We start from the raw sequence: 24,509 nt of genomic DNA, 5'->3' as shown, positions 1-24,509 counted from the left end.
ATTTTTCCCCCCCCCCCCCCCCCCCATTCTTGAGTTTGGAAAACACATACAACAGCGAACACAATGAAATCAATTTGCCAGCTCATCCTTGAGTCTTGACCCAATCTGATTCTTCCACTAGCGGTCAGCATGTACTTTGCACAGTGCAACTCATCACCGATGTTCCCAAATCTCTCTTTATTTAGTTTTCTCACTTTTCTTCTTTCTTTGTCTTTCATTTGCTCTGTGTCTTCTGTTGTTATTTACAATGATACTCTCAAACGTCATGTTGTAAATTTCATACACTCAAGCATATGGGTGTGGGTGTAACGTCTTGTTTTATTTAAGCTGGGTCGAAGCATTTTCTTCTTGAGGTTTAACAAAGAGTTGTATCATCAAGGAGAGTCAAAGGTTGCCCAAATCTTTTTGCTTACCCGTCCTCTCTACTTTCACAGTTACAGATTTTCATGTCTACAGATGCTGCATGTTCTTCTCCGTTTACTGCATCACCATATGCCCCCGCCTCATCTCCTTTATCATGTCTTCGTTCTATTTTTATCCTCCCCACTGTTCCATCTACATTTTGCTGCCATGTTTGATTATCAAACAGGGAAAACCAGGGATCTGGAAAAATACTTCAGCTACAACCTCTGCTGCTTCCTGCCTGTCTAGTGACCCCCCAACCTCTTTAACCTTTTTCTCCCCATCTTGATCTTCTTTTTCTACTCTTTCTATTCCTCTTCTTTCTGTCCCTCCGTCCAGTTAGGGGTCAGGCAGTGACCTTGTTTGCGTCCAGATTGTGCTCCTGCTGAGTGCCTATGCAGCCTCGTGCTGCCACCTGATCAGCCTTGCTTTCAGCCTCACTATCGATCGCCTTCCACTCACCCCTCAAGGACGGAAATCCAAACCCAAATTCCAGACCGCAGCCCTCATCCTCCTCCCTCCATCCCTCCCTCCTCCCTACTTCTTTCTTTTCTCTGCCTCTCCACTTTTCTCTTCTCTGACTCTCTCCACCTTTCCCTCTCTTTCATCACGCACACACACACTCTGGTCTCAAGGTTGCAATGACCAGCAGACCCATGAATAAATAATAAGGAGGTAGGAATCACTTTCAGAAAAACCATTTACTCTCCTATTGTGTTCTTGAAGAAGCCATGTGAGTGTGTGTGCAACAAGAAAAGCTTTGTGAGCGAGACTACAATGCTTTGTTAACTAAAAGCCCCGCTGTCCCTGGAGTTAACTTGAGGGATGCTACAAGCGCCTTCTAGGTGACCTCTAACACTAAGCTTTTTTCTTGTGTTACTGTCTTTCTATATCTTTCTTTCTTTGAGGAGTCATAAAATATTCAGAGAAGTAATCACTGTGCTTGACAAGAAGACAGGAGGAAATTATTGCGAATCGCTGCCTTAACGTGTTGCCTGTACTGTCTATACTCTGTACTGTAGTGCTTTAAATTTATTAAAATGGAGTAAAGTCATATTTGTCAAGAAAAAGAAAACCATTTGAACCAGTTGTTTTGTACCTTTTTGCAAAAATATGCACACAAAATTGACTCCTCCCATACCAGGCGGCTCCTTCAGGTGAACTAACTGTTTCTGACTTGATGTAGGGCTTGTTGCAGTTGGTCTGAAGTGTTGAGAAGATAGAGGAGACAGAAAGAGGCAAGGGATGAACAAAAATAGGAGAGCAAGACAAAGAAAGGAATGAAGAGAAAAAGATCAGTTTGGAGGAGAGAAATAAGACAACTGCAAAAGAAGCGCAGAGAGGACAAAGGGAGATTTGAGGTAAAGGATAGGAAGAGTGGGAAAGACAAAGAAAGGGAGGCAGAGGCTGAAACAAAAAGAGGAAGAAAGAAAGACAGAGACAAAGAAAGACAGAAAGAGAGAGAAATGATTAGATTTCTCTCCCCTCTGTATGGATCAGGGCGAGAGCTCCCTTTTCAATCCAATCAAGCTCAGGCAAAGGTAAACAATCAGTCTTGATAAAGGATCGGATAAATCCTCAATCAGACTCATTCTCAGTAAAGCAGCTATTTACTGTGTTGGCCTCACACGCCTAAATTGGATCCTCTTTCTGAGGGAGGTGAAGAGAGAGAGAGAAAGTGGTTGGGAAAATCTAAATTATCTCAGTTCGAGAATAGATTAAAGTTTTGTGAGCCAAAATGGCCCTTGCCTTAAAAAATAACACTATAAGTGTTTCCCGTTAATACATCTAGACTGAAAATACAAAAATCCACTGGCAATCAGAACTCATACATCATATTCCTATGATCTTAAATAAATCCATCAAAAAGTGGGACACGAGAAGCTCTCTCCCAAAGCTAGAAACCAGAGACAGATAAAAGATTCGGAACTGCAATGAAACAGCTTTTCTGATTAATAAAATATAAAGCTCTAATGTTTTTAAAGACTCAGTGTAGTTCCGGGGTGTTTATCGGCAAATGTATTAAAATGCTGTCTGCACAAATTTGTAAGCGTATTGTTTCACAGACGGGTGAAGACAGAGAGCATTATGAAGACATTCAAGCTAAACTGGAGTACATCCATAAATGATAACAAAGCAGCCAGAAGACTTGAACATCCTGTGCGTCTACCCAAACCTAGGGGCCAATACAAGCTTCTCAGAGAGGATGGGAAAAGGCAACATGGTTCACTTTGGTAGCTGTTCAACTGTTGTATTTCATTTTCTTCTTCGTGAGATGAATCCAAAAACACTCTTGCTCAAAAAGCTACAGCATCATTGCTAGTATAAAAGTAAAAAAACATAGCTTTTTTCTGAATGTTTTGGCTACTGTTAATTTTATATTCCTCTGCTTTGACAATACTGACCGGTCTGCTTTGGGTCATAATCTTTTCACAACATTGCCACAACATATTTGTCTGAGATCGCTGCTACTGTAATAGGGTAAACGTTGTAGATCGACTAAACTTGCATAGATGTAAATCAAATGCATAAGGCAGGCACATTGTCTAGCATGTGGAGGTGACATACAATTCTGCCAAAATGAATGCAAACTAAGCACTTCATTTTGTGTTATGAATGCTTTTCAGGCATGAATTGTTGTAAGCTCCTCGGGGTCAATGTCACGGAATATTTTCATCCCAAGGTCCCCTGAGCTTCATAGTTTGGGTATTTTGTCTCATTTCTGAACATGTAGCAAAAAACATTAAAACACACACTGACAGAAGAAAAAGGCTTCATGAGCTTTCAGTTTTGCTTACAATGACATAAAAATATAATAAAATATTGCATCAGAAAACCACAACTGTGGATGCAATGACAGAACAGTCCATGTGTGTAAAGAAGAGGTGGTATGGAAAGCTGTAAGGATGGGTGAAGGTGAGCTGGGGTCACAGGGATAGGGTTATCATTACAGCCAATGGAGCGCAGGGGAAACTCTGTAAGCCCAATGGGACCAACTGCAGAATGCTGCAGTGTGCTATTCTAGCAGAACACACTGGGACAGAGGTCAGCACATTCACTGTTTACTTATTTTCTACTCTTATTCTATGCTAGGCTAGTAGGATAGATGCTAACCTGACTTCTCTGGTTATTGTGTGTGTGTGTGTGTGTGTGTGTGTAGGTGTGTGGGTAGAGGTGGAGCGGGGGGTCAGAGATTTAACCACCCAGTGGAGGGAGTCAAACCCTCATTGTGAGAACGCAACAGCTTCTACAATGTCCTTAAAAAAAAAAAAAATTTTCTCTACTTTTTTCCTCTATAATGCTAATACATGTGTTGTGCATGCTTGCACTACATACACATATTGGTAATGTAAACTGTGCAAGTTAGGCACACACACATTGACGTGCAGACATAATTATCTTGACTTTGAATCGTTCTTTCCTCTTTATCGCAATAAGCATCACCATTTTTTTCTCTTATCTCTGTATCTTTCTTCATTCCTCTGGTGCCTAATCTTTCATCGCTCGTTTTCTCTTGCATTGTCCTCACACTGTTTCATCCTGTTGTTACTATCTAATCTCTGTCTCTCCCTCCCTCTCCTGGCATGTGTATGTGTATATACATATATGCCACCTTGTACTTGACAGCCCTCTAATACATGACTGTTTCTAACTGACAACACTGATGTGTGTTGTTGTCAATATGTGCTGCATTAAACATTAAGTATAACATCATGTTGTTTGTTTCAATCTATATTTACATACGTGCTGACACTGTTCAATTGTTAGTTTGTCATCATCATCATCATCATCATCATCATAGGCAGGTATAATTTTAGGCAGGTAGAGGTTTAACCTGCAGTTATCAAGGAAAGCCAGGGTTGACAAACTCTGACTGCCTACATTGGTGTTAAACAACACTACGACAATGATAAGATGTTGGTAAGTTGATTTGGTGTCAATTGGAGTTGGTTCGCATTTGCATGAAAAGGACGTGTGAGGCAACGCAGGCAGAGTTTTTTCATAATACTGAATGCTGCGTAGTTTCCCCAGAAGAATGCACAATGATAATGTCAGAGTATAAGGAGGCATTAACGGACAAATCTAACAATGTGGGGGACAACAAAGCCATGGAGGCTTGTTGGCAGTGCATTAAGTTGTTCCTGTTGTAATTCTCTTTAATTTGTAATATGACTGATATGTAAAGGTACACCTGTGTATTAGGGCCATTGTAGGTTTAAAAAAACAAATAGGAAGAAGGGTAACAATCTAAGAAAAAAAGAGTGGTACATTTATGGGAAGAAAATCACAAATCTACAAGAAAAGGACTTGAATATGAGAGAAACTCTCTGAAGAATAGTGTTGTTTTTTTTGTCAAAGAACCACATTGTTTCATTTTGCAAGGCTTGAGTTTTGTTCTTTTAAATTTGCCATTTTCATCTCAGATCATTACCCCCCTCTTCTGGCTCTGCGTTTTTTGGACACATAAAATAGTCTAATTCAATTATACACTTGGGCTACATCTCAGAAATTGATGAATGATTGATGCTGATTGAATGATGAATGAATAAGAAATGAATCAATGTCTGCTCCCTAAATCACAGAGGCTGCAGGGCTACCTGTATGAATGTAATGCTATTGTGTTAAGAATAACTTCATTTCAGCTGCAACCCCAATGGAAAAACTCACAGGGCAACAAGTCAGGATGTGGTGTGTGTGTATGATCAAGTGGTATGTATTAATAGTTCTCATCATTATCACTGTGTACACATCTGATGTGAAGCCCACACTTATAATTGCCTATTCATGTACAGTATAGGGTAACATCAAGTTAACCATGAAGATAACCTGCTCGGAGCAGTTTAGAGATGCAGTGTAAATTGCCATAACAGCATACCTCAGGTAAAACCTACAGTATACACTTTTCTTAGTACAGGTTAATAGGAAAGTTACACCCAATGTCACAAAGTTACTCATGAAGTTACCTGGATAAGCCAGTAACCTCGCTTCATAGTGCAGGCCTCTAGTGTTTCCTCTGTTTCCCCTTCCTAGTGTTTTTGTCTATCACCTGTTTGTTCTCCCTGTGTGTGTGTGTGTGTGTGTGTGTGTGTCAGGGCATGGCACTCCTACCTGTCCTCCATAGGCTCCAATCACCAAATCACCTATTATAATATTAACACCATACCAACGCTCCATTCCTTGCCAGATTGTCCGTTCACACTAGTGTAACACATGTCACGGCCTTAACTTGACAAAGTACTTTTTTGCCTTGCTAGTCTACTCTGTTCCTGACTCCTGTGTTTTTCTCGTCTGTGCCTCATGTCTTGGTCCAAAGTGAGAAGCATTCAGTTTGCCTGCATTTTTCAACAAGCACTCTGTTTTCTGCCACCTGCACAGCTCACAGCACCGTCTACCCACTCTAAAAAACTTTGAGCCTGGATTACATTTTTGCACATTTTTTGAGTCTGTCAATAAACTGCTGTTTTTTGCTTCTACTCCAGTCTCAGTGTCCGCAACTGAATCCTTAGTTCTTTCAGCCCATAACAGTATTGTGGATGTAAGAAACTAAACTGTGGGCTATTTAATAGTTGTGAATTCATAAAGTGTAAAATAAAGAAGTGAAATGGGAATTATCAGAAATTAATATTTTCTATCACCAATCACTTGTATGGGAAATCTTTCGGAAATTGTGAAACAATTTGGAGCTGACCCTTACATACATATTTTGCTGTTCAAGATGATACAGTATCTTGATGATTTGAAGACTTGAAGGTTGTTGTTTCAACCACAGTTCTTCTGTTCGAGGGCATTACACTACTAAAATGTTTTCACTGCTGCAACTCTTTCTCTTAGTCTGTTATCTGTTTCTATGTCTCTGTCTGCCTTTGTTTGTTAGTGTGTCTACATAAACATTTCGTCACAGACAGACACACACAAATATATGCACACACGCCTGCAAACCCAGGCATGCACACACTCACTCAACCAATGCCTCTTTGCTAGAGGCATTGTAAGTCTTGCTTGTGCACACACTATGTACATTTTTTATTCTGACAATGTGACCAATGTGATCATTATTCAAAATACACTCCCACCTCCGACCCAGAGAACAAGCAATCATTGACGCAATTTCCTACATCTTTGAACGGCTCCAGGGGAATATTGTGTGGTTGTGTAGTATGTGTTTTTCAGACTACGTTTTTTATAATGATTATTATTCCAGCTCCCAGTTGAAAATAAGTTTTATTAGAAGTTGGTCTGTATTTGTTTCAGGGCGTGTGTGTGTGTGTGTGTGTGAGAGAGAGAGAGAGAGCGAGAAAGACTGAGAGAAAGATGGATGGATAGATCAAATGAGAGCGAAATTACAATGTCGACAGGTTAGGTCAAGTGTTCGGTGTGTAATTAGATATTGCAGCTACACACAAATGATTAGTTAGCATTAATTCATATGCACAGACACACAAATACACACACACACAAACACACAGACAGTCCATACACACGCAAACAGAAGAAAACAAGGCCTAGACACAGGCACTGTTTTATTTATGTTGATGTGATGCCAGTGGACATGCACCCGTGAGGAACACTGCTTTTCTCACCTCAAACACTCCCACACAAATACACACAAAACACACAGTCCCTCTGCAGTCACCTCAGTTCATTTTACATCTAGCTCTGTAAGCTCACACACACACACACACACACAGACAAACACACCCTGGTTGAAAATGCTTCGCTGGAGTTCAACCCAGGAAACCAGATGTGTCCAGTGTTGGCTAAGTCTCTCTGAGTGTGTGTGCTTCTTTGAACATTTGTCTGGCTGCCTGTGCATCTATGTGTAAGTGTTTGTGAGCACATGAACATACAGTATGTACATATATTCAGGCGTGTGTGTGTTTAAATGCTCTCATACAATGAACATGTCTTTTTGAAAGAATAAAGGTCATGCTGTTGTTTAACCAACTAACTGGCTACAGTCCAAGCGCAGCATGTGCAACACAGTCTAAGCTGTTGCATAATAGCATTTGTTCTTCTTCACTTATTTCCAATGTGTCTAAAAAAGACACACAAATTTAGAAGCGGACAGCAAATCATTTTATACTGTGATTTATCATACATTGTATTGTAAACTTATGATCCTTTTTGTGTCTTGCTATATTTTTAGAAGCCATGTGTTGAAAATCCAGTGATGCAGCTGCACAGTTAGCATTGCTAAAAGGCAAATTGTAAATACATTGTAGCTGTTTACAGCAGGCAGAGCACATTTAACTTACCAGCTGTTCTGGAGAATTAAACCCATGACCTTTAACTTACAAGCATATTCTCTAAATCCTGAGCTACTGCTGCTCTTGTTCATCAGAACGATTTGAATAATGTTTAACCAAATATACTGAATGTGTCACTGACAACACGGGGTACTCAGGGAAGAACCAACTGATAGCAGGGCATCGTTTAGTTAGTGCCACTGTTAGGCGAATGAAGGAGGGGATTGTGTGACTCAGCACAAACAAAAGCACAGCGACACCATAAACATGACTAATGGCCCATGGATATATCATATGATTTATGTTAGCCAGAGCAGGGCGTGTTTTGTAACTGATCTTAACTAATCATAGGATATGGCCATGTCGCTTGTAGCCTTTTCAGTCACTAGTATGTTTTACCCCAACATGCTGGCTTGAAAACAGGCACACCGTGTAAGCAAAGCGACATTTCGCCAGATTAAGGGAGGTGTTCATGCATTATAACAACATCAACAGCTTGATAAGACCTTGGGCTTTGCTATATTTGTGTCAGGAAAATGGAACTGTTGTAAAGACAGCTTGAATCTGAGATGTGCATTTATAATCCAGAAAGTTTAAGTACGAGAGGTCTGCAAATTTGGAATTTCTTATAGATGGAAGCAGGCATGAGTAGTAATCATGGCTCACTGATTACACCATTTCCACAGATAGTTCTCAGCTGTGATTCGCTGGAGGATGGACGGATGTTATTTTTAAGAAAAACGCATGGCTCTGATATAGTGGATTGAACACTGATTAATATCCATATTGAAAAAATTAACCAGCCATCCTGATATTGATTATTCTATGCAATATAGCATTTCATTTAGTTGTGAAACGACACTAAATTTCATTTATATATACTACTGATACCGAATAAACCATTTAATTAAAATAATTTTTAACTATATTCATATTTGTGCAATTTGACCAAACACTGGAAAAGCTTCATTCAACTATTAAAACATCAGTTTCCATGTTCATCTAGTGTGTGTAGTGATTACAGAGAGTGTAGCATGTTGGATGTTGACAGGTTGTGTTCAGAGCCAAGAAATACTATTGTCCAAGTTTCCTTGAGCAAGAGTCTGAACACCGTGAAAGTCAGTCTAACAGGATCAGCTTTAACATATATGTAAAACACTACATCAGCAGGTGGTTTGGGAGCTTACCTGTGGTCGTGGGTGTCCTTTAACAATACACTGAAGCACTAGTGTGTCTCCTTCTTTGATGGTGTAGATTCTCTCACTGATGTTATCATCCTTGACGTTACACGCTGCGCCTGAGTGCACGATCTGGGCATTGGCTGGAGCTATGAGTGAACGCATGGACACACACACATGCACAGACAGGCATGTAGCCATACACATAGACACACACACACACACACACACAAAGAGGGAGAGAAACCACATTACATATTTAGTAACGTCTCTGCAGCAGAAAAAAGGTCATTCTCTTGTGGGTGCATGTGTAATACTAGTGCCAGTATTGATGACTCAGACTAAGAAATATATCACATTATTCCTGCATCTGCATGAACAAAGCCTTTTAGGAAAATGCTGTAGTGTTTGATGTTTGATGAGAGATGCAGACATTTATGGCAATACTGAATCCATTTGAAGGTCAAAAGGCTGAATCTTCACTCAGTGCTTTTGTCTTATACCTAGTGCTGGGCAACGATTCAAAATTTTAATTGCAATTAATCGCATGATTTTCTGAGTTTAATCCTATTGCTGTGCGCAAAATTTAATAATGTATTCTAAAGTAGTGTATTGCCCACTTTTAATTTAAATGTACTGCTATAATCACAAAAGTGCAACAACATGTGGTTTGTAAACACTTTAAACAAATAAGGTGCTTTTTACAGTATTCCCTTTAAACAGTAGCAATAAAATATTTCTTGTAAATCTCAACTTAATCATTTATGTAATCAAATCATATATAAAACCAAAGCTACTGCCAGGGCATTACCTTTTATCTAGCTTGTTAAAACAATTTACCATCAGAGTCCAGAGCCAGGATCATAACATCGTAACAGGCACCTTCTGAGCAACAGGTTAACATATTTCAATCTGTTTTCTTATTTTTTTCTGAACAGGTATCAGAAACATTTGTCTTTTATCAGGGAGCAGCATAAACAGTCTATGTTCAGTAGCAAGTGTCCCTGTTAGAGTGAGGTGAAGTGGTCGCCTCATGCACATGCTGCCGAAGTTGAATTGTCTTGAACTTTTTGCACGCAATGTGCAGCACAAATCATTGGAAGAGAGACTGATTCTTGCTGTTTGTTAGTTTCCAGAATCTATTACTGTTTACTAAATAGTTATCAGGACACCAACAGGAGGGAATTCGCATGGCAGAGCATCCCGGCAAAACTAGATAAAGCCTATCAGGTAAAGTTATGTAGTCTATAATTTTAAATTCATTAAGTTAAAGAGGCTACAGCTGTGTAGTGCATAGAGCGGCTGCAGTTTCCTCACAGAGCGCTGTCTTACTTCTCCCATACGCTGCATCCAGCGTAGTCTGCCGAAGCCTCCCTCCGCTGCTTGTTTGGGTGGGTGATTTGCAGGCTGATCAACATCTCACACCTCCTGTGGCCCATGGTTTGACTGTATTTGTATTCAGAGCCAGTGAGCAACGGACTTTCAAAATAATAATAATAATTTTAAAACTGCGTTAAGGTGAGATAAAATAATTGTCGGCATTAATTAATTAATGCGTTAATGTGATAATAACACGTTAACGTGCCCAGCCCTACTTATACCGTATAGAATGTGCAATAACAACCATCTTACAAGTTAAGTGCACGTTACACAGTAAAAGATGCGTATAACGAAGTCTTGGCTGCAGTGTCAGACTGCACCATATCAGTTATGAGGCATGTCAGATGGTGCCATGTATCCCTGGTGTATCATATCACTAAGGTGGAAAGAAAAATCAGGTGCAAGAAAAGACATGTCATTACCAGCTGGCATCATCTATCTCCAACTTTAGAGGCAATCGCCTCTAAAGTACATCGAAAAGCCAACCAGGGAAGAAAGGGCAACATGAATGGTCAATTTTGTAAAGTGAGTTTGAGGTAAATATGTCTTTTAGCAGCAGTCTTATGCTTAGAAAACTTGGGTGGTAGCAACAGTTACATTGCGGGACTTTGGTCCTTTTGACGCATTTCTTCGACAGTCGACAAAATCGACAGTCTGTCTGCCTAGGGCAGTATTTTAAGGATGCTTGTCAGCGACTTCAAATGATTTACACAAAGAAAACACCTGCATCATTGGATAGTAAAATATAGTATTTCATTTGGCTTAGGTAGAACATATATTAATTAAAATTTTGTCATAACCAAAATCCCAGGTGACATTTTGTTAACCATCATATTATATTACACATAAAATATAATATATCAACATACTGCCTATAGGTCCATACTCAGATCTGTTTTACAACACTGAAGAAACAATAAGCTGTGATGGCAGAAACTGCAGAAATAATGGATGATAGATGCATGATGGGAGATCTCTGCAGTGTCACAACTACAATGTCTGCACTGCACAGCACTGACCCATGCGTAGGGCTGGCTTGCGTGCAAGTAGCCTCAGATGACTTCACCTCCCCTATGATAAGGGGAGACAGGAGAGAGGAGGGGAGAGACACAGACAGAGCAAGAGAAAAAGAGCGGGTGAGGAGGAAAAGACCAGAGAGGAGTGTGAAACCCCCAGAGAGAGGCATGGGGGACGGGGCGGCACAATGATGTGATTAGCATCGATTCACAGGGGGGAACACATTTTCACTGGGCTCTACAACTGTTATCATTGAACAGACAGAAAGGAAGCGGGCGGCCTGTTCACCTTAAACTTCAAATCGGTTGGACATAACAACACAGAGCGCCATCTTATCTGGAAACCAAGTTCAAAATTAAAGAAGGCTCTGAATCTGTTGCATGTTCTACTATACAGAACAAGATGGAGCTGTTAATAGCTGCAGGTACTGGGGCACAGTGAGTGTGTCTGTCCACTTACATTTACATTTTCCACATTCCTGTGTAAGGATCTTTCGCTCTCATAAAACAGATTCAGTTGATTGCAAACATGTGGCTATTAAAAACTTGCGCCGCTGTCTTTTGCTCCTAAGCCAAGCAGGTAAATTCACAAACAACTGGACTCTTACATTGTTAGGCTGCCCGAGTATAAAATCAAAAATAAGCTTCCTGGTATTAAAGAGGATATTTTGAAGATCTTAACTGCATATGTGCACCTTACCATAACTGACAACTGAAAACAGTCTGCTCAATAGTTCTCCTCAACAATTGTTTTTTTTGTTGTTGTTCTCATTTTCTGAAAGTGGATGTTTTGGAGAAGAAAAGATAAACAAGAGCGTTTTGTGGTATGATACCCACAATGCCTACCGTATATATGCCTTCCTCTGTGTATTTGAGTTACTGTGTGTTAGCTTCAGCGTGGATACTGTGTGTGTGTGTGCGTGTGTTTGTGTGAATGCCTGTTTGAATATGAGACTTGATGCTCTGCACTGTTGTGTTTGAGGAGCTCATCAACATTGACTCCTTCAGTCTACTAATTGTTCTTCCATAGGCCTCTTTACCACAGCCATGTCTTCTCCAACAGAGCAACATCTAGGTACGCATGCAAACACCAAAATCTGTATCGCAAAATATGCTTTTCTCTATCCATCGTCTTAACCTCAATGTCTCTCTTTGTCTTTGCAGAACATGGTGTCTGACTTAAAGCAGATGAAAAAACAAAATTTAAGGTGCACAAAACCCCAAAACACATTGAAAAGTTGTAAATATGAGTTAGATTTTAAATGCAGCTCTCCAGATATAGAAGATGGGAGATTTGAACTGATTTAGTTAAGAAATTTAACAAATTAAATCAAATTTAACCATTATTTCACCAAACTGGTTGTATGGGCATTTTTCTTCCTTTTCAGAAACTCAAAAAGCTTCAGATTCAGGCAGCTACACATATTCACAAACAATAAATTCACAGTAAAATCACAGTCTTTATCTGCTGGACACTGAGCAGATCCAGTGGAGCAGTTGGGGGTTAAGTGTCTTGCTGAAGGGCAAGATGATAGCGGCTGCTAAGGGATGGGAGATAATGTCTTATTTATGTTCATTTCCCTCAGATTTTCTCACTTAGCATAGCTTTGACCAATGCTCTTCTAATAACAAGCAAACTGCAACCTCTAGGTTTCCCTAGTGCAAATGTTTACCAATCAATCAATAAAAACGAAAGCATGAAAGGCCATGAAAGGATAAAAGTATTAAAAATACCATGTGGTGTAACAAAGCTGTGTTCTGGAGGTGTGCTGCGCTAACTCAGAACTCAGAGAGCTGATATAAATGGTGAATAATTGTCTCCTTACAGCTTATTGGCGTGTCTGCTCAAGTTTGTCTCTCCAGAGAGGGAGGGAGGTCGGACAGAGCGGCTCCTCTGTCTGCTCTCGCCTCCGGCAGCTTGGCTGCTTCAACTGTCTGATCGACTAGAGAAAGGGAGGCTGAGAGAGAGGAGGAGGAATAAAAGGCAAGACACAGAGGAAGAAGAGGGTGAGCAAAAAAAGGGCAGAAAAATGGTAGAAAAGTACAGAAAGAGGGAAGAAACTAAACAAAAAGAGAGAAAAACAAAAACAAAAAACAGAGCAAAAGCAAAGCTGAATGAGAATCAAACAGTAGAAGAAAGGAGACAATGAAACCAAGGACAGGAAAGTCAAATTAATGTAACCAGGAATTTGATAAAGCAATTGAAAAGAGATCAATGGGAAGGGGTACTTAAGGTGAAAGGAAATATAGAATAGAAGTAGATGGTAATAATCATAAGACAGAGAAAGAAGTAGGCAAATGGGGACGATACAGTCAAAAGCAAAACGAAGAAATGATGCAAGGCAAGGGCCAAAACCGAGACGTTCCCTTTCTGCTCTAGTCTCACACGCAGCTCAGGTATGCCAACACATATCACATCATCAAAAAAACCTAACTGGACAGTCCACATATAGCCAACTAACCATCTAAATGACATTTAACCTCTTTGTAACATTTGCAAATATTTGACAACTGTTCAAGTTAAATAGAGGTGTTGCATCCCACAAAGCCACGTGTGCATGGTCACTAATATATACACAGCATCTGCTGCTTTGTTGCTTGGTTGAATAGTTACCATAGTTTATGATTAACTTAGCACAAAGTACCAAGATTGTCATGTCTACGGCACGAGTACTGCCATTTTTTCTCTACACTAGGCAGGTCTGTTTACATTGTGTGAAAATCAAAGTCAAACGCGGGTCATAAAATTGCTTACACTGAAAAATATATATGTTCACGTAGCTTACCTGGTAGCTTTGTCTATCAGTTAAACTATGTGAGCATGTATATTTATTATATTTTGCTCAACTGGTGCACTTCTGGCAGGCTTCTGTGAGGGGTTTTCAGAATACAGAACACTGAAGTAAATTTATGTCATCAACAAATTCATATCTTAACATTTTACGTTCTAAAGAAATCTGATGGTACTGCAACAACTATGAGATCCATTTATAGCATATTTGTAGCATATCAACAGCAAAAACACAAATCTCGAAAAGGTAACAAAATAGTATCAAGGATCAATAGTCTAAAATCTGACCATAGGCCGTAGCAGAAAGGGGGAAAACATGGGAAGATGTTATTAACACAAGTTCTAGCACAGTGCTGGGTCCTGCTCAGAGGTGTATCAATGCAGTTAGCGTGGAAGACCATCATCACTCATAGAAAGCAGCTGTTTTGACAGCGATCTATCTGACTGTGATGATTCATCAATCAAAACTGTTCCAGGGAATGCTGATTGAAATTGTTGTCAATGCATTATTGGAAACTTTCTGAGACATTCAATGCGCATTAGTTGTAAGTGAAACATAAATATCGGCAAATGCCTCGTCTGATTAATTGATTCGTCACCGCCTGCCATGTTTGTTTTTGTTGAGGGGACAGGACATCTCTCACTAAAACTAATGATGAGACAGGAGAGCTGGTGTCAAACCGCAGTGACAGCTTGACAGAGTGCTGAGCAGTGTGGTTGTGTTAAAAGGCGCGCGTGTGTGTGTATGTGTGTGTGTGTGTGTTTGTGCCATTGAAATGTGAGCGTGCGCACATGCATGTGTCAATGTCTGTGCCTCTGAGTTTCCACGTACATTATACTGTATCTTGCCGGAGGAATCCCACAGAAGGTCATGAATCCCGTCGAACACTAAGTCACGCACAGCATGATTGATATGCGTAGTTACTTTATGGGAGCTGCTCATGCATGCCGATGAGCTCTGTCTCAATTCACCTCATTCACAAGAGACCATTTAGATGCTTTGGCCCTTCCCCTGCCATCACAAGTATAAAGGAAAGGGACGGAAAGTAAGAGAAGGAGATAAGAGTAGCGGTGAGTGGGTTCCCTGAGAGAAAAGTCGCAGACTTTATCGATTAACTGCAATAGTGGGAAGTGTTCACCTGACCCAAATAAACACTAATCACACAGACACACACACACAGACACACACACACACACAAAACTGCCTCACAACAAAAAGTCTGGGTGACTCACATTGCCTCAGCAATTTTATCAGGATTCTTCTCTGCAGACAGGATGGAGAGAGATCAAATAGTTGATGTCATGACCCCATCCTTTTCATTTTGGCTCGATTGGAGCTCTAGATATCAAAACACGTCTGAGACATTGATTTAACTTTTGACCTAACCGCTAAATGGCTGTTATAAATGAAAGGACTAACCTTCAGTAACCTCTTTGGTGCTTTCAATCAACTGTAAATTGCTGTTTTCCTGCTTACACACTCATATGAACACACAAATGCACGCAATGAAATAATAAATAGATATATTATTTTGGGCTGTTGGGCTTTTGGGCTCTGTTTTCCCGTGTATTTTTATGAAGTCACCTAAAATCCCTGTACCACTAAAGAGATACAGCTTCCCTTTAGCCAGATGTTGTCTTCCTTGAAAAACATGAATTACATCAAGGCTGAATTCAGTGGCAGGTATCCAAACCCAGACTGTGCCTGGATAAACCCAGCAAGCTGCCTTTTTTTCCCCTCACTGCTTTGTGACTTTCTAATTTGATTCTTGTTTTGGAGGAATCTACATGTGAATAGAATTTCCCTTTTGCCCTTTTTCTTTCCAGTGGATTCAAAGGTTAAAAAAGAAACAAACACAAGAACATTTTGTTATGAGTCCAATTAGAAAGTCACAAGCTGTTTATAATTCTGTCTTAGCTACCATAGAGTTTGACAAATAAGAAAACTTTTAGAGTTGGAGTGAAAGAACTAATATATAATATTTAATGCTGATATGCATGAAAAAAGATCTGAAACTAAATTTAGTGCAAACTGCATCGCTTATTGTATTTACTAATTTGTGTTTTTTACCAAACCAATATACTATATTCATAAACCTACTGCAACATTGAAATTTTTGTCAGACCTCAGACAACCTTTGTTTTAAATACATAGTTAGACATCAATCTTTATAAAAAGTGATTCCTGTAGTGCTGTCATCACTGTTAGGTTGATAGATAATAAGTACAGATTCCAAGTAATCTCTTCTCCTGACTAAAAAATAATCTGGCACATAACTGTATGTTGATTGGTGAGATTTAGGGGTGCTTGTAACAAGATTTTTAGAAAGTGTGTAGATGATAGCTGCATATATTATCTTTCTTGAGCCACGACAGTCACATAAACTGTAAAGTGAATATATACAAGATAACTGTCACATCTATGAGAGAGACTCATTGTGACTCTGCACACTGATTTGCCCTCCCGGTTTGTTGTTGTTGTTTTTTGACAAGACATTATGATTACAAGAGGTAGCCACGGGAATCGACAGACCAGTGTGCAGATTCTGCTTTATTCAGTCTGTCCTACCTGGCAGTGGATATTGCTAGCAAGCTAGCTAGCTGACGTCATGCAAAACAAACCCGAAAGCTGGCCTTGACTGGTAATCTGGCATACCGGGCAAATGCCCAGTGGGCCAACGCACCTTTGGGGCCGGTATAACGTAAATTATTTATTTAAATAACTGTTTTTATTTATGAGCCAACGATCGGCCCATAAAGCCAGGACAGCGACACTGGGCCTGCCTAATCACATCTCTTACTAGCCCCCCCCCAAAAAAATATATCTAATCCAAATGCGCGAAAATAACCGATATGTTTGCTACCGGGGCTGCAGTAGTTTTAACATCAGCTGCAGCACCCGATGTAGAGCAGGCACAGACACTTGAAGAAGTAAAGGAGGGCTGTAGCCCCTGGCAGTCTATGGTGTTAGCGAGTGACAAAGTGACAGGGCCCAGGGAGAGAGAGCAGGAGGAGAGTGGAGGTGAAGTGGTAAGCATGGAGTGGCTCAACCTGTAGGGAGGGAGCATGGAGTTGTGTACCCACCCCTTTTTGAAAGCATTTGTTAAAAATGTTCTGAAAAATAGCACCAAGAAATGTTAATTAACAAATAAAAATGCTATGAAAAAGGTTTATTTGCACAGTAAGCCTGTAATGCAAAGTAAATATAGAAGAAAACTGTGTTGTCCAAAAAAAGTAATTTGGGTTAAAAACAATAATATAAGCTACTGATTACTGCATTATATTCTATTATATTTTTATATTCTGAATTCTCACCTGCCACCTGAATTTTGTGTTTCCCTTTCATGCTCAAAATCCTCTGGGGGAAGACCACCAGACACCCCTATCAACTATTTAATCAATACATTTTTATTCTTAAATAGTAGTCCTTTTAAAATCTATTCTTGTCTTGTCATGGCCCCAATCTTGTACAATGTTATATCTCATGGGTTAAGTGTTTCATCACACCCTTAATCTGAGCCCTTAAATGGAAGGATGGTGTATTGGTGAGAATGTCCGACCGCTTTTAGCAGGCCGCCTGGACCAAAAATGCCAGGGCCGATTTTTTTGTCCCAGTCCAGCCCTGCCCGAAAGCCTGACTGTTCACAAAAAATGTGAATTAAGAATCATGGCATCAAGGTGTGTAAAAAGCAATAAAATGCTGCAAGAAGTCAAGAAGTGACAGAAAGAGGAAGGAAAACAGCCTGGTCAGGACAGTGAAAAACACAGATATCACCTGATCACACATCACAGTGAGCGGTATTGATTAAATGACCACGGTGGAGGATTAGACAATAAACCTACAGTAGCATGTGAATTAATTACACATACACACACACGTACACTAATCATCACTTCCCTGAGGGCAAACAGACAGAAACACAGTGACAGAGAAACAGTGATAGAACAGATAGACAAAATAAAATCTTCCTTCCACGAGAAACGTGTTTAGTATATTAAATAATGAATGTCTATATGTCCAGTAATTCAGTATGTGGTCATTCTCTCCTGGAATTTTTGGTTGTATCTTCTCTTCTCTTGGTCTGTATCTGCATGTTTATTGCATGGATTCATCTACGATAATGTTTGTGTTGTGTTGGTGTATATGTGTGTGTCCCAGTGGGGAAGACTATGGATGGGACAGTTTATCAGACAGCCAACAGTACTGACTACAAACCCATCAACCAGAGCCGTGATTGATTTATTTTATCCACACCAATGAAGGACTTTTCTGGGATCGTGAAATCTGCATGCCCGGCTGAATTTGATGGTGCGTGATAAATGCTGTGATACCTGGCATATGTGTGTGTACCTGTGTTTTGTCAGTGAGTGACTGTGTACTTTCCACCACAATCACAATAAGAGGAGAAAGAGATTGTGCGATCAACAAAAGTGTCAGATGACAGCAGAAGCTAATAAAGGGGGATCATTGGAGAGCAGAGGGAAGATTGGAAGCGCAGGGAGGTGGAGAAATAAAAAAAACTGTAATGGAATAGAGAGAGCACTGCAGGCTTCACATCCAAGGACAGTGAATCTTCTCTTTGAAATATTGTTCAGTATAGATTATTGGAAGGGATAGGGCATGAAAACCTTGGGAAAAGGGAAAATTCAAAAGATGCTTTTAATGATCTCAACCTGATCCTAACGTAAGCTCCAAAATTTTGTTCATTTTATTGCAGTCCTACGGTCTTTTGGTCTTTGCTCCAAAAGGTCCAAAAACAAATCCAGAAATTTTATATAAATTAGCTAAAGAAGTGAAGAGGGAGGCAGTTGTAAATAAGTTTGCAAATCCCCTTATAATTATGTCAAACATATACACAGATCAGAGGTTACCCGAAGCCAAGGCCAACAGGAAAATTGAATATGTGAAAAATATGACAGTAGCTTTGTGATGTTATGTAGACAGAAAGAGGTGAAAAACATGAAAGAAAGAAAAGACAACAAGCCAGAGGTGGGGGATTAGGTGTTATGAGGACGGGAGTGATGTGAAGTGATCTGGGTTTTGTAGAGCGCGGTCAAACATGACTCGTACTCTTCCATAAGACTGTGTTTGCAGCACTTGAGCTTCCCCAGGATGAAAAGATAAAGAGAGGAGAGAAAGAGTTCCGACAAAGAGATGAAAACCGCTTAGATCTTTGGTGCAGACGGACAGAGGGGGATACGAGAGGAGACCGAGGAGTTGTGTGCGGGGAGGGGATGGGGGGGCACGGTGAAGAGGAGGAAATAAAGAGAAACGTGTGACTGGCATTCTCTTTGTGAGAGCTCCGTTTACAAAGCCTGTCATATCCGATTTCCAGTGTGTTGAAATTGACAGGCCGAGAAACAGGAGAGAAGACAAAACACAGACAGTTTATTTCACACCAGCAACAAATCTTCTACACACAAAATTATCTTTTTAGGTATCTGCTAATTTTCACCTGACCAAGTGGGCCTCAGAAGATGAAAGCATCAGATAAACGTTTCTTTGGGTGTTAAATACACTGGATTTGAATGAATAAGGACCTTGCCAAAACCGCTGGGTATTACAGTAATAGGATTTTGGTTTAGCTGTTACATTCCACTGTTTCCCAGTAGTGTCAAATCAGAACAGATACACTTTCTGGGCAGAATTTGTAAAGTCGACTAATAGTTGTTACAGGACATGATGTTAACCGCTACTTGCGTGGTTAGAGATGTTAACATCTGCAACATAATTCACCTTGTTGCACCCAATTTGATCGGCCGCTTGATGTACAAATTATCTAAACAATTTTGAAAAACTACTACTTGGTTGATCAGTTGGTTAACCAGTTTGATCCAGAAAACTGAAACATCTCAACAACAATTGAATGAATTGTCATGACATAGAGCATTCATTTGCCTGCTGACTTCTCTTCTAGCACCACCAGCATGTCTAAAGTTTCCCTTCTCTTGTGAATATCTCGAGGAGAGGGAGAGAGGGTGACAGAGAGGGAGGACTCCTTTTCTAGTTTCAGGCTGAATCTTTGAATGTTTGGCCCATTGCAGCTGGACATTTTCATTGAGACAGTGTGACTGAAATCAGCTGTTCTTATCATATCTGATGTGTATGAGGGGCTCCCACGCAGTGCATATTTGAAGAGTTTAGAAAGTTTCCCCTAGCTCAACAACTCACTGTAAACTGCACAAGGGTCTAGAGACTTTCTCCCCAGGCGACAAAGGATCAAATCTCATACAGGTTAGGGTGGTTTGAATAAGACACACTTTTGTGTTGGTTTCCTGTGGGTGTACCTGTTGCAGTTGGCTTCATCACACCGTGACTACACTATGACATGTCTAGGATTCTCTTTGTTTCTGGTTCCCTTCGGTTATGTTATTTGGCATTCATGGTTCCCAGACTTCTGTGATCCTCTGACTTTCCCCTAGTGCCACCATGAGGTTGACATTTATAGATTTTAGATTAAATGTCTACACAGCTAGAAGGAATGCGATTAAATTAGCTACATACATTCATGTTCCCCTCAGGATGAAATGTAATAAGTTGACTTTTCATCGAGCGCCATCAGCTCAAAAATTGTCCAATAAATACTTTCCTTTATGACCAAATACCTGCAAAACAAATTTAGTTTAACTAATACAGTCTCAGCTGTATGTGGTTTCAGTGCTAATTAGCACTTGTTAGCAAGCTAACATGCTGTTGACGGCATTAGGAGCCAAGTCTGCACAGTAGTGAATGGGGTTGAAGCCACATTATCGAGGTCCTGCCCACACACCCTGCCAACTCATTCACAAGCAGGGCTCAGCTGTTAATTATAACGTGAAATATATCTTTTAACAGCATCAAATAACTAATTAAAACCAAAATTATCAGAAAAGTCAACACTTGAACAAGTGTAGACTGCAGGCATATACTCATCTTTGTCTGACACAAGAGTCAATCTTACATACAAAATGAGAAGTCATGCAGATGGACTAAATGAAAAAGATTTCCTGTTCACAGGAAAGTAGTAGTTTTTCAAAATTGTTTAGATATTTTGTACATCAAGCGGCCAATCAAATTGGGTGCAACAAGGTGAATTATGTTGCAGATGTTAACATCTCTAACCACGCAAGTAGCGGTTAACATCATTTCCTGTTGTTGAAAGATCATGGTCAAAGCTTGTACTTAAGAGGGTCCATTGAATTCTGAGTGTTAATGATGTGGTGAGTACAGTGTTATGCAGACTGAACATATACTGGCCAAAACTGACTCAACTTGTAAAAAAGCAAAACTGAAGCATGGGGATTAGATTATGTGTATATGTACATATATTTTTGAAACAGATATTTAAATCACCTTGACGAGTGAAATAATGTTGCTGATATTGGATTGGTGGTGTAATTCAGTCTAAAATAAACAAACAAAGATCCTCAATTACCTCCAAGTGAAAAATAAATCAGTGTGCAGTTAGAGTTACAACAGCACATATTGATATCTTGATTAGAGTTAAAGTGTTCAGACAAAGTCGCACACACAGACAAATCCACATACATACACAAACAAATCACTCTGAGTGGAGCTTTATGCTGCTAAAAACAACAGTAGTTTTCTGCCCAAGGGTGGGTAAATACATCATCACTTCTTTCTGATTTCTAGAACTAATTAAGTGCATCACGAGTATTATGTTTTGACACAATGATGTGAGGCTTACAGGGGATATTTGCTGGACAAAATCTCTCTCCCTTGTGTTCAATATCATTAGGAAATAAATTAATCTTAGAGGACGGGAGAAGAACAAGAGATAAGACAGAGGCACAAGCTATGCCTTCTTTTAGAAAACTTAGAAGTGAAAGGAGAAGTGAAATTTGAGCTTCACACTTCCTACATCATCATTCCCACCAACATCTGGGTATCTCAAAGCAACAAAAGCATCTGTTAAGACAAGAAAATACAATGAGAGCAACGAAAAGAGAGAGAGAGGGAGAGAAACAGGCAGGTACAGTAAACAGCTGGTGAGGCTTAGAAATAGCTGCAAAGGTTTTTCGCTTCTTCCATTGTGTGTGTGCGTGTTTGTGAGTGTGTGTGTGTGTGTGTGTGTGTGTGTGTGTGTGTGTGTGTGTGTGTGCATATGCCACACAAATCACCGTAGGTATAACATATGGTTATTCTAGTCAATGCAGCTTTCTGGAGCAGGATGGGCATTACAACGAGAGACAGGGAAAAGTCTCTTTCTAGTTTCTGTGATTATCCTGTGATGGAGAAGAGAGATAACAGAAAGTCACAAGGCGGAGAACAAAACACTCAAATGACAGAGAGGAATGAGACTAGAGGAGAAAAGCACTGTACTTAGGACCAAAGAGAGAAGTAGTGAAGGCAAGGCAGTGTGGCATGGTGGTCATATGCCCCAAATCATCTGTCTGCCTGACTGTCAACCTGACCTTATTCTATTCAACCATAATGCTCCGACTCACTTTGATGGCACACACATAGCATGACATAACAAGAGGCACACTTGTCTTGACACACAGTGGCAGTGCATATGAACAAAAGAAAGAATTCTTGGGTTTGACTTACGCTGCCTTTGCAGACACTTTTCAGACTAAAGACTGATTGGGGGACAGCTTATTTTGGGCAGTGGTTAGGGTTAGGGTTATGGTAGGGTCTATGTAATGTCCTCAAAGTGACATGAGTAAATGTGCATGTGTGAAAACTGCAGCAGCACACAATGCATACCAGTCGGTCCCGGTGAAGTGGTAGGAAGGAAGGAGGTACTAAGAAAGGATGTCGATTAAGAGGAGAGCGAGAAGGCACGCTTGAATAAAAGGTCAGAGAGAGAGCCGGTAGGTAAGTCAGAAGGCAGGTGTGTGGGTGTGTGTGGAGGCGAGGAGGGGGGTCCTCACCAGTAGAGTGGAGATAAGATGTGCAAACGAGGCTAGATATTATGTACTCTATCAAACGGCCATGCCAGTGAACGTATCTGAAATTGGAATATTGAAACTGGCCGAGAAAGGGAGACAGACAGACACGGAAATGCTGAGACAGACAGTGGAAGATACTTACTGGCAGACAGAGGAAGAAAGGCACAAAGGGAATGTCCTACAGTAAGTGCAATGTGTAAATCATGTAGAGAGGGAGACTAAGAACAGGTGAAAAGGATAAAGTATTAAGAGCAGGTAGAGATGCAGACTAAATGGTGGCACCACAGAGAATGAGAGACAGAGAGAAAAAGCATGAAAGGCAACTTAAATGGAACTCCTTGTCAAAACAGCCAGAATTTTGATATTGATATTAGCCTCACACCGAACGGCTGGATCCATTTTACCAGTTGATAAATCGTACTTCATTAATGTGTCGCACTTCATTCCACGCAGGTCTTTTTCAGCTGCTATCAGGATTTAATGAAGTGCTGGCTCACAATAAAGGCGGGTCTCAAACAACAGTGTGCAGAGAATGCCCAGGATCATTTTGTCTTGTTCATCAAGACGGATACACATCTGTCAGTGGATGGATGGACGAATACAAAGAGACAGATGGAGTTATTGTTGTTTTTCACTTCATACAATTCTTCTGTCATTTTAAAGAAATGCATTAATTAATACAAATGGCACTGATGGCCAGCCCAGTTAACCGCTGAGAACACCAAAATAATCAAATATTAAAAAAGCCCCATTGTCATTCCATGCATATACTTGAGCATATAACAATTGTTGACTTTCATGATATCTTAGGTAAGACAGAAACAGAAAATGGTAAATTATTTTAAATGACAGGGGGAATCAAGTACCACTTCTGAGATTTTTGTTCCACGATATGTAATTGTGTTGTGTTTTTCAATTTTTCCGAAAAGGTAATGATATCGGGCTGTTTTATTTATTGCTGCAGTCAAGACTCTAGAGAGCATTATTGCCATGTGAGAGAGAAGTAAGTAGTGCTGATTGATGACTTTCTTAGTTTGCTGCCCTCAATGACACAGAAAAATGCAAGTGCAGTACAATATATAAGATCAGAATACAATAAAAGAATGCTGATTGGGCAAATGTGCTTCAGCTTTAGTGCAGTTAAGAGACAGAATTAAATGGGTGCACAGTCTCTGAATTGGAGGGATGAATATGGGAAGAAATATGTGTCACTAGAAACTGAATTTGAATCATTTTGATTTGAATTGCTCAACTTAAAAAATGAATTTTCATAGCATACTTTGAAATATAACCTGTATTTGATCCTCATTAAAAATTCATCTCTCTATATACTTTCATATTCTGTTGCTGTGATGATATATCTTGTATGTGTGTGTCTATCAGAATGTATGGGTTTGAATTTGTAGTTTTGTCCTGATTTAGTGTGTTCTTGGTGTTTTGTTTGTTTTGTGTTCATTGTTTTGTCTGTTTATATATATATATATATATATATATATATATATAAAAATCTGAAAAAAATTAAATACAACAAAACGTAAACTTACAGTAACTACAATTTGAGATAATGGCATTTCTTTCTCTCTTTCTTTCTTTCTTTAAT

The 24,509-nt window shown here is 39.8% G+C and overlaps 1 protein-coding gene across 7 annotated transcripts in view; it reads right to left on the bottom strand.

The window, feature by feature from the left end:
* Nucleotides 1-24,509, bottom strand: part of LOC123958888 (MAM domain-containing glycosylphosphatidylinositol anchor protein 1) — a 277,449-nt gene that overhangs the window by 137,937 nt on the left and 115,003 nt on the right. For all 7 annotated transcript variants that reach the window (XR_006822182.1, XM_046032613.1, XM_046032614.1 and 4 more), the window contains one exon: nucleotides 8,837-8,976. Coding sequence is in view for 6 of the 7 variants with exons in the window: in XM_046032613.1 (XP_045888569.1) it covers nucleotides 8,837-8,976 (140 nt within the window). In the remaining variant the exon portion in view is untranslated. The remainder of the gene's footprint in view (nucleotides 1-8,836; nucleotides 8,977-24,509) is intronic.

The sequence above is a fragment of the Micropterus dolomieu genome, linkage group LG20, assembly GCF_021292245.1.
Source record: "Micropterus dolomieu isolate WLL.071019.BEF.003 ecotype Adirondacks linkage group LG20, ASM2129224v1, whole genome shotgun sequence".
NCBI lineage: Eukaryota > Metazoa > Chordata > Actinopteri > Centrarchiformes > Centrarchidae > Micropterus > Micropterus dolomieu.
The sequence above is the reverse complement of the archived record's forward strand: the minus strand, read 5'-3'. Positions and strand labels throughout refer to the sequence as shown.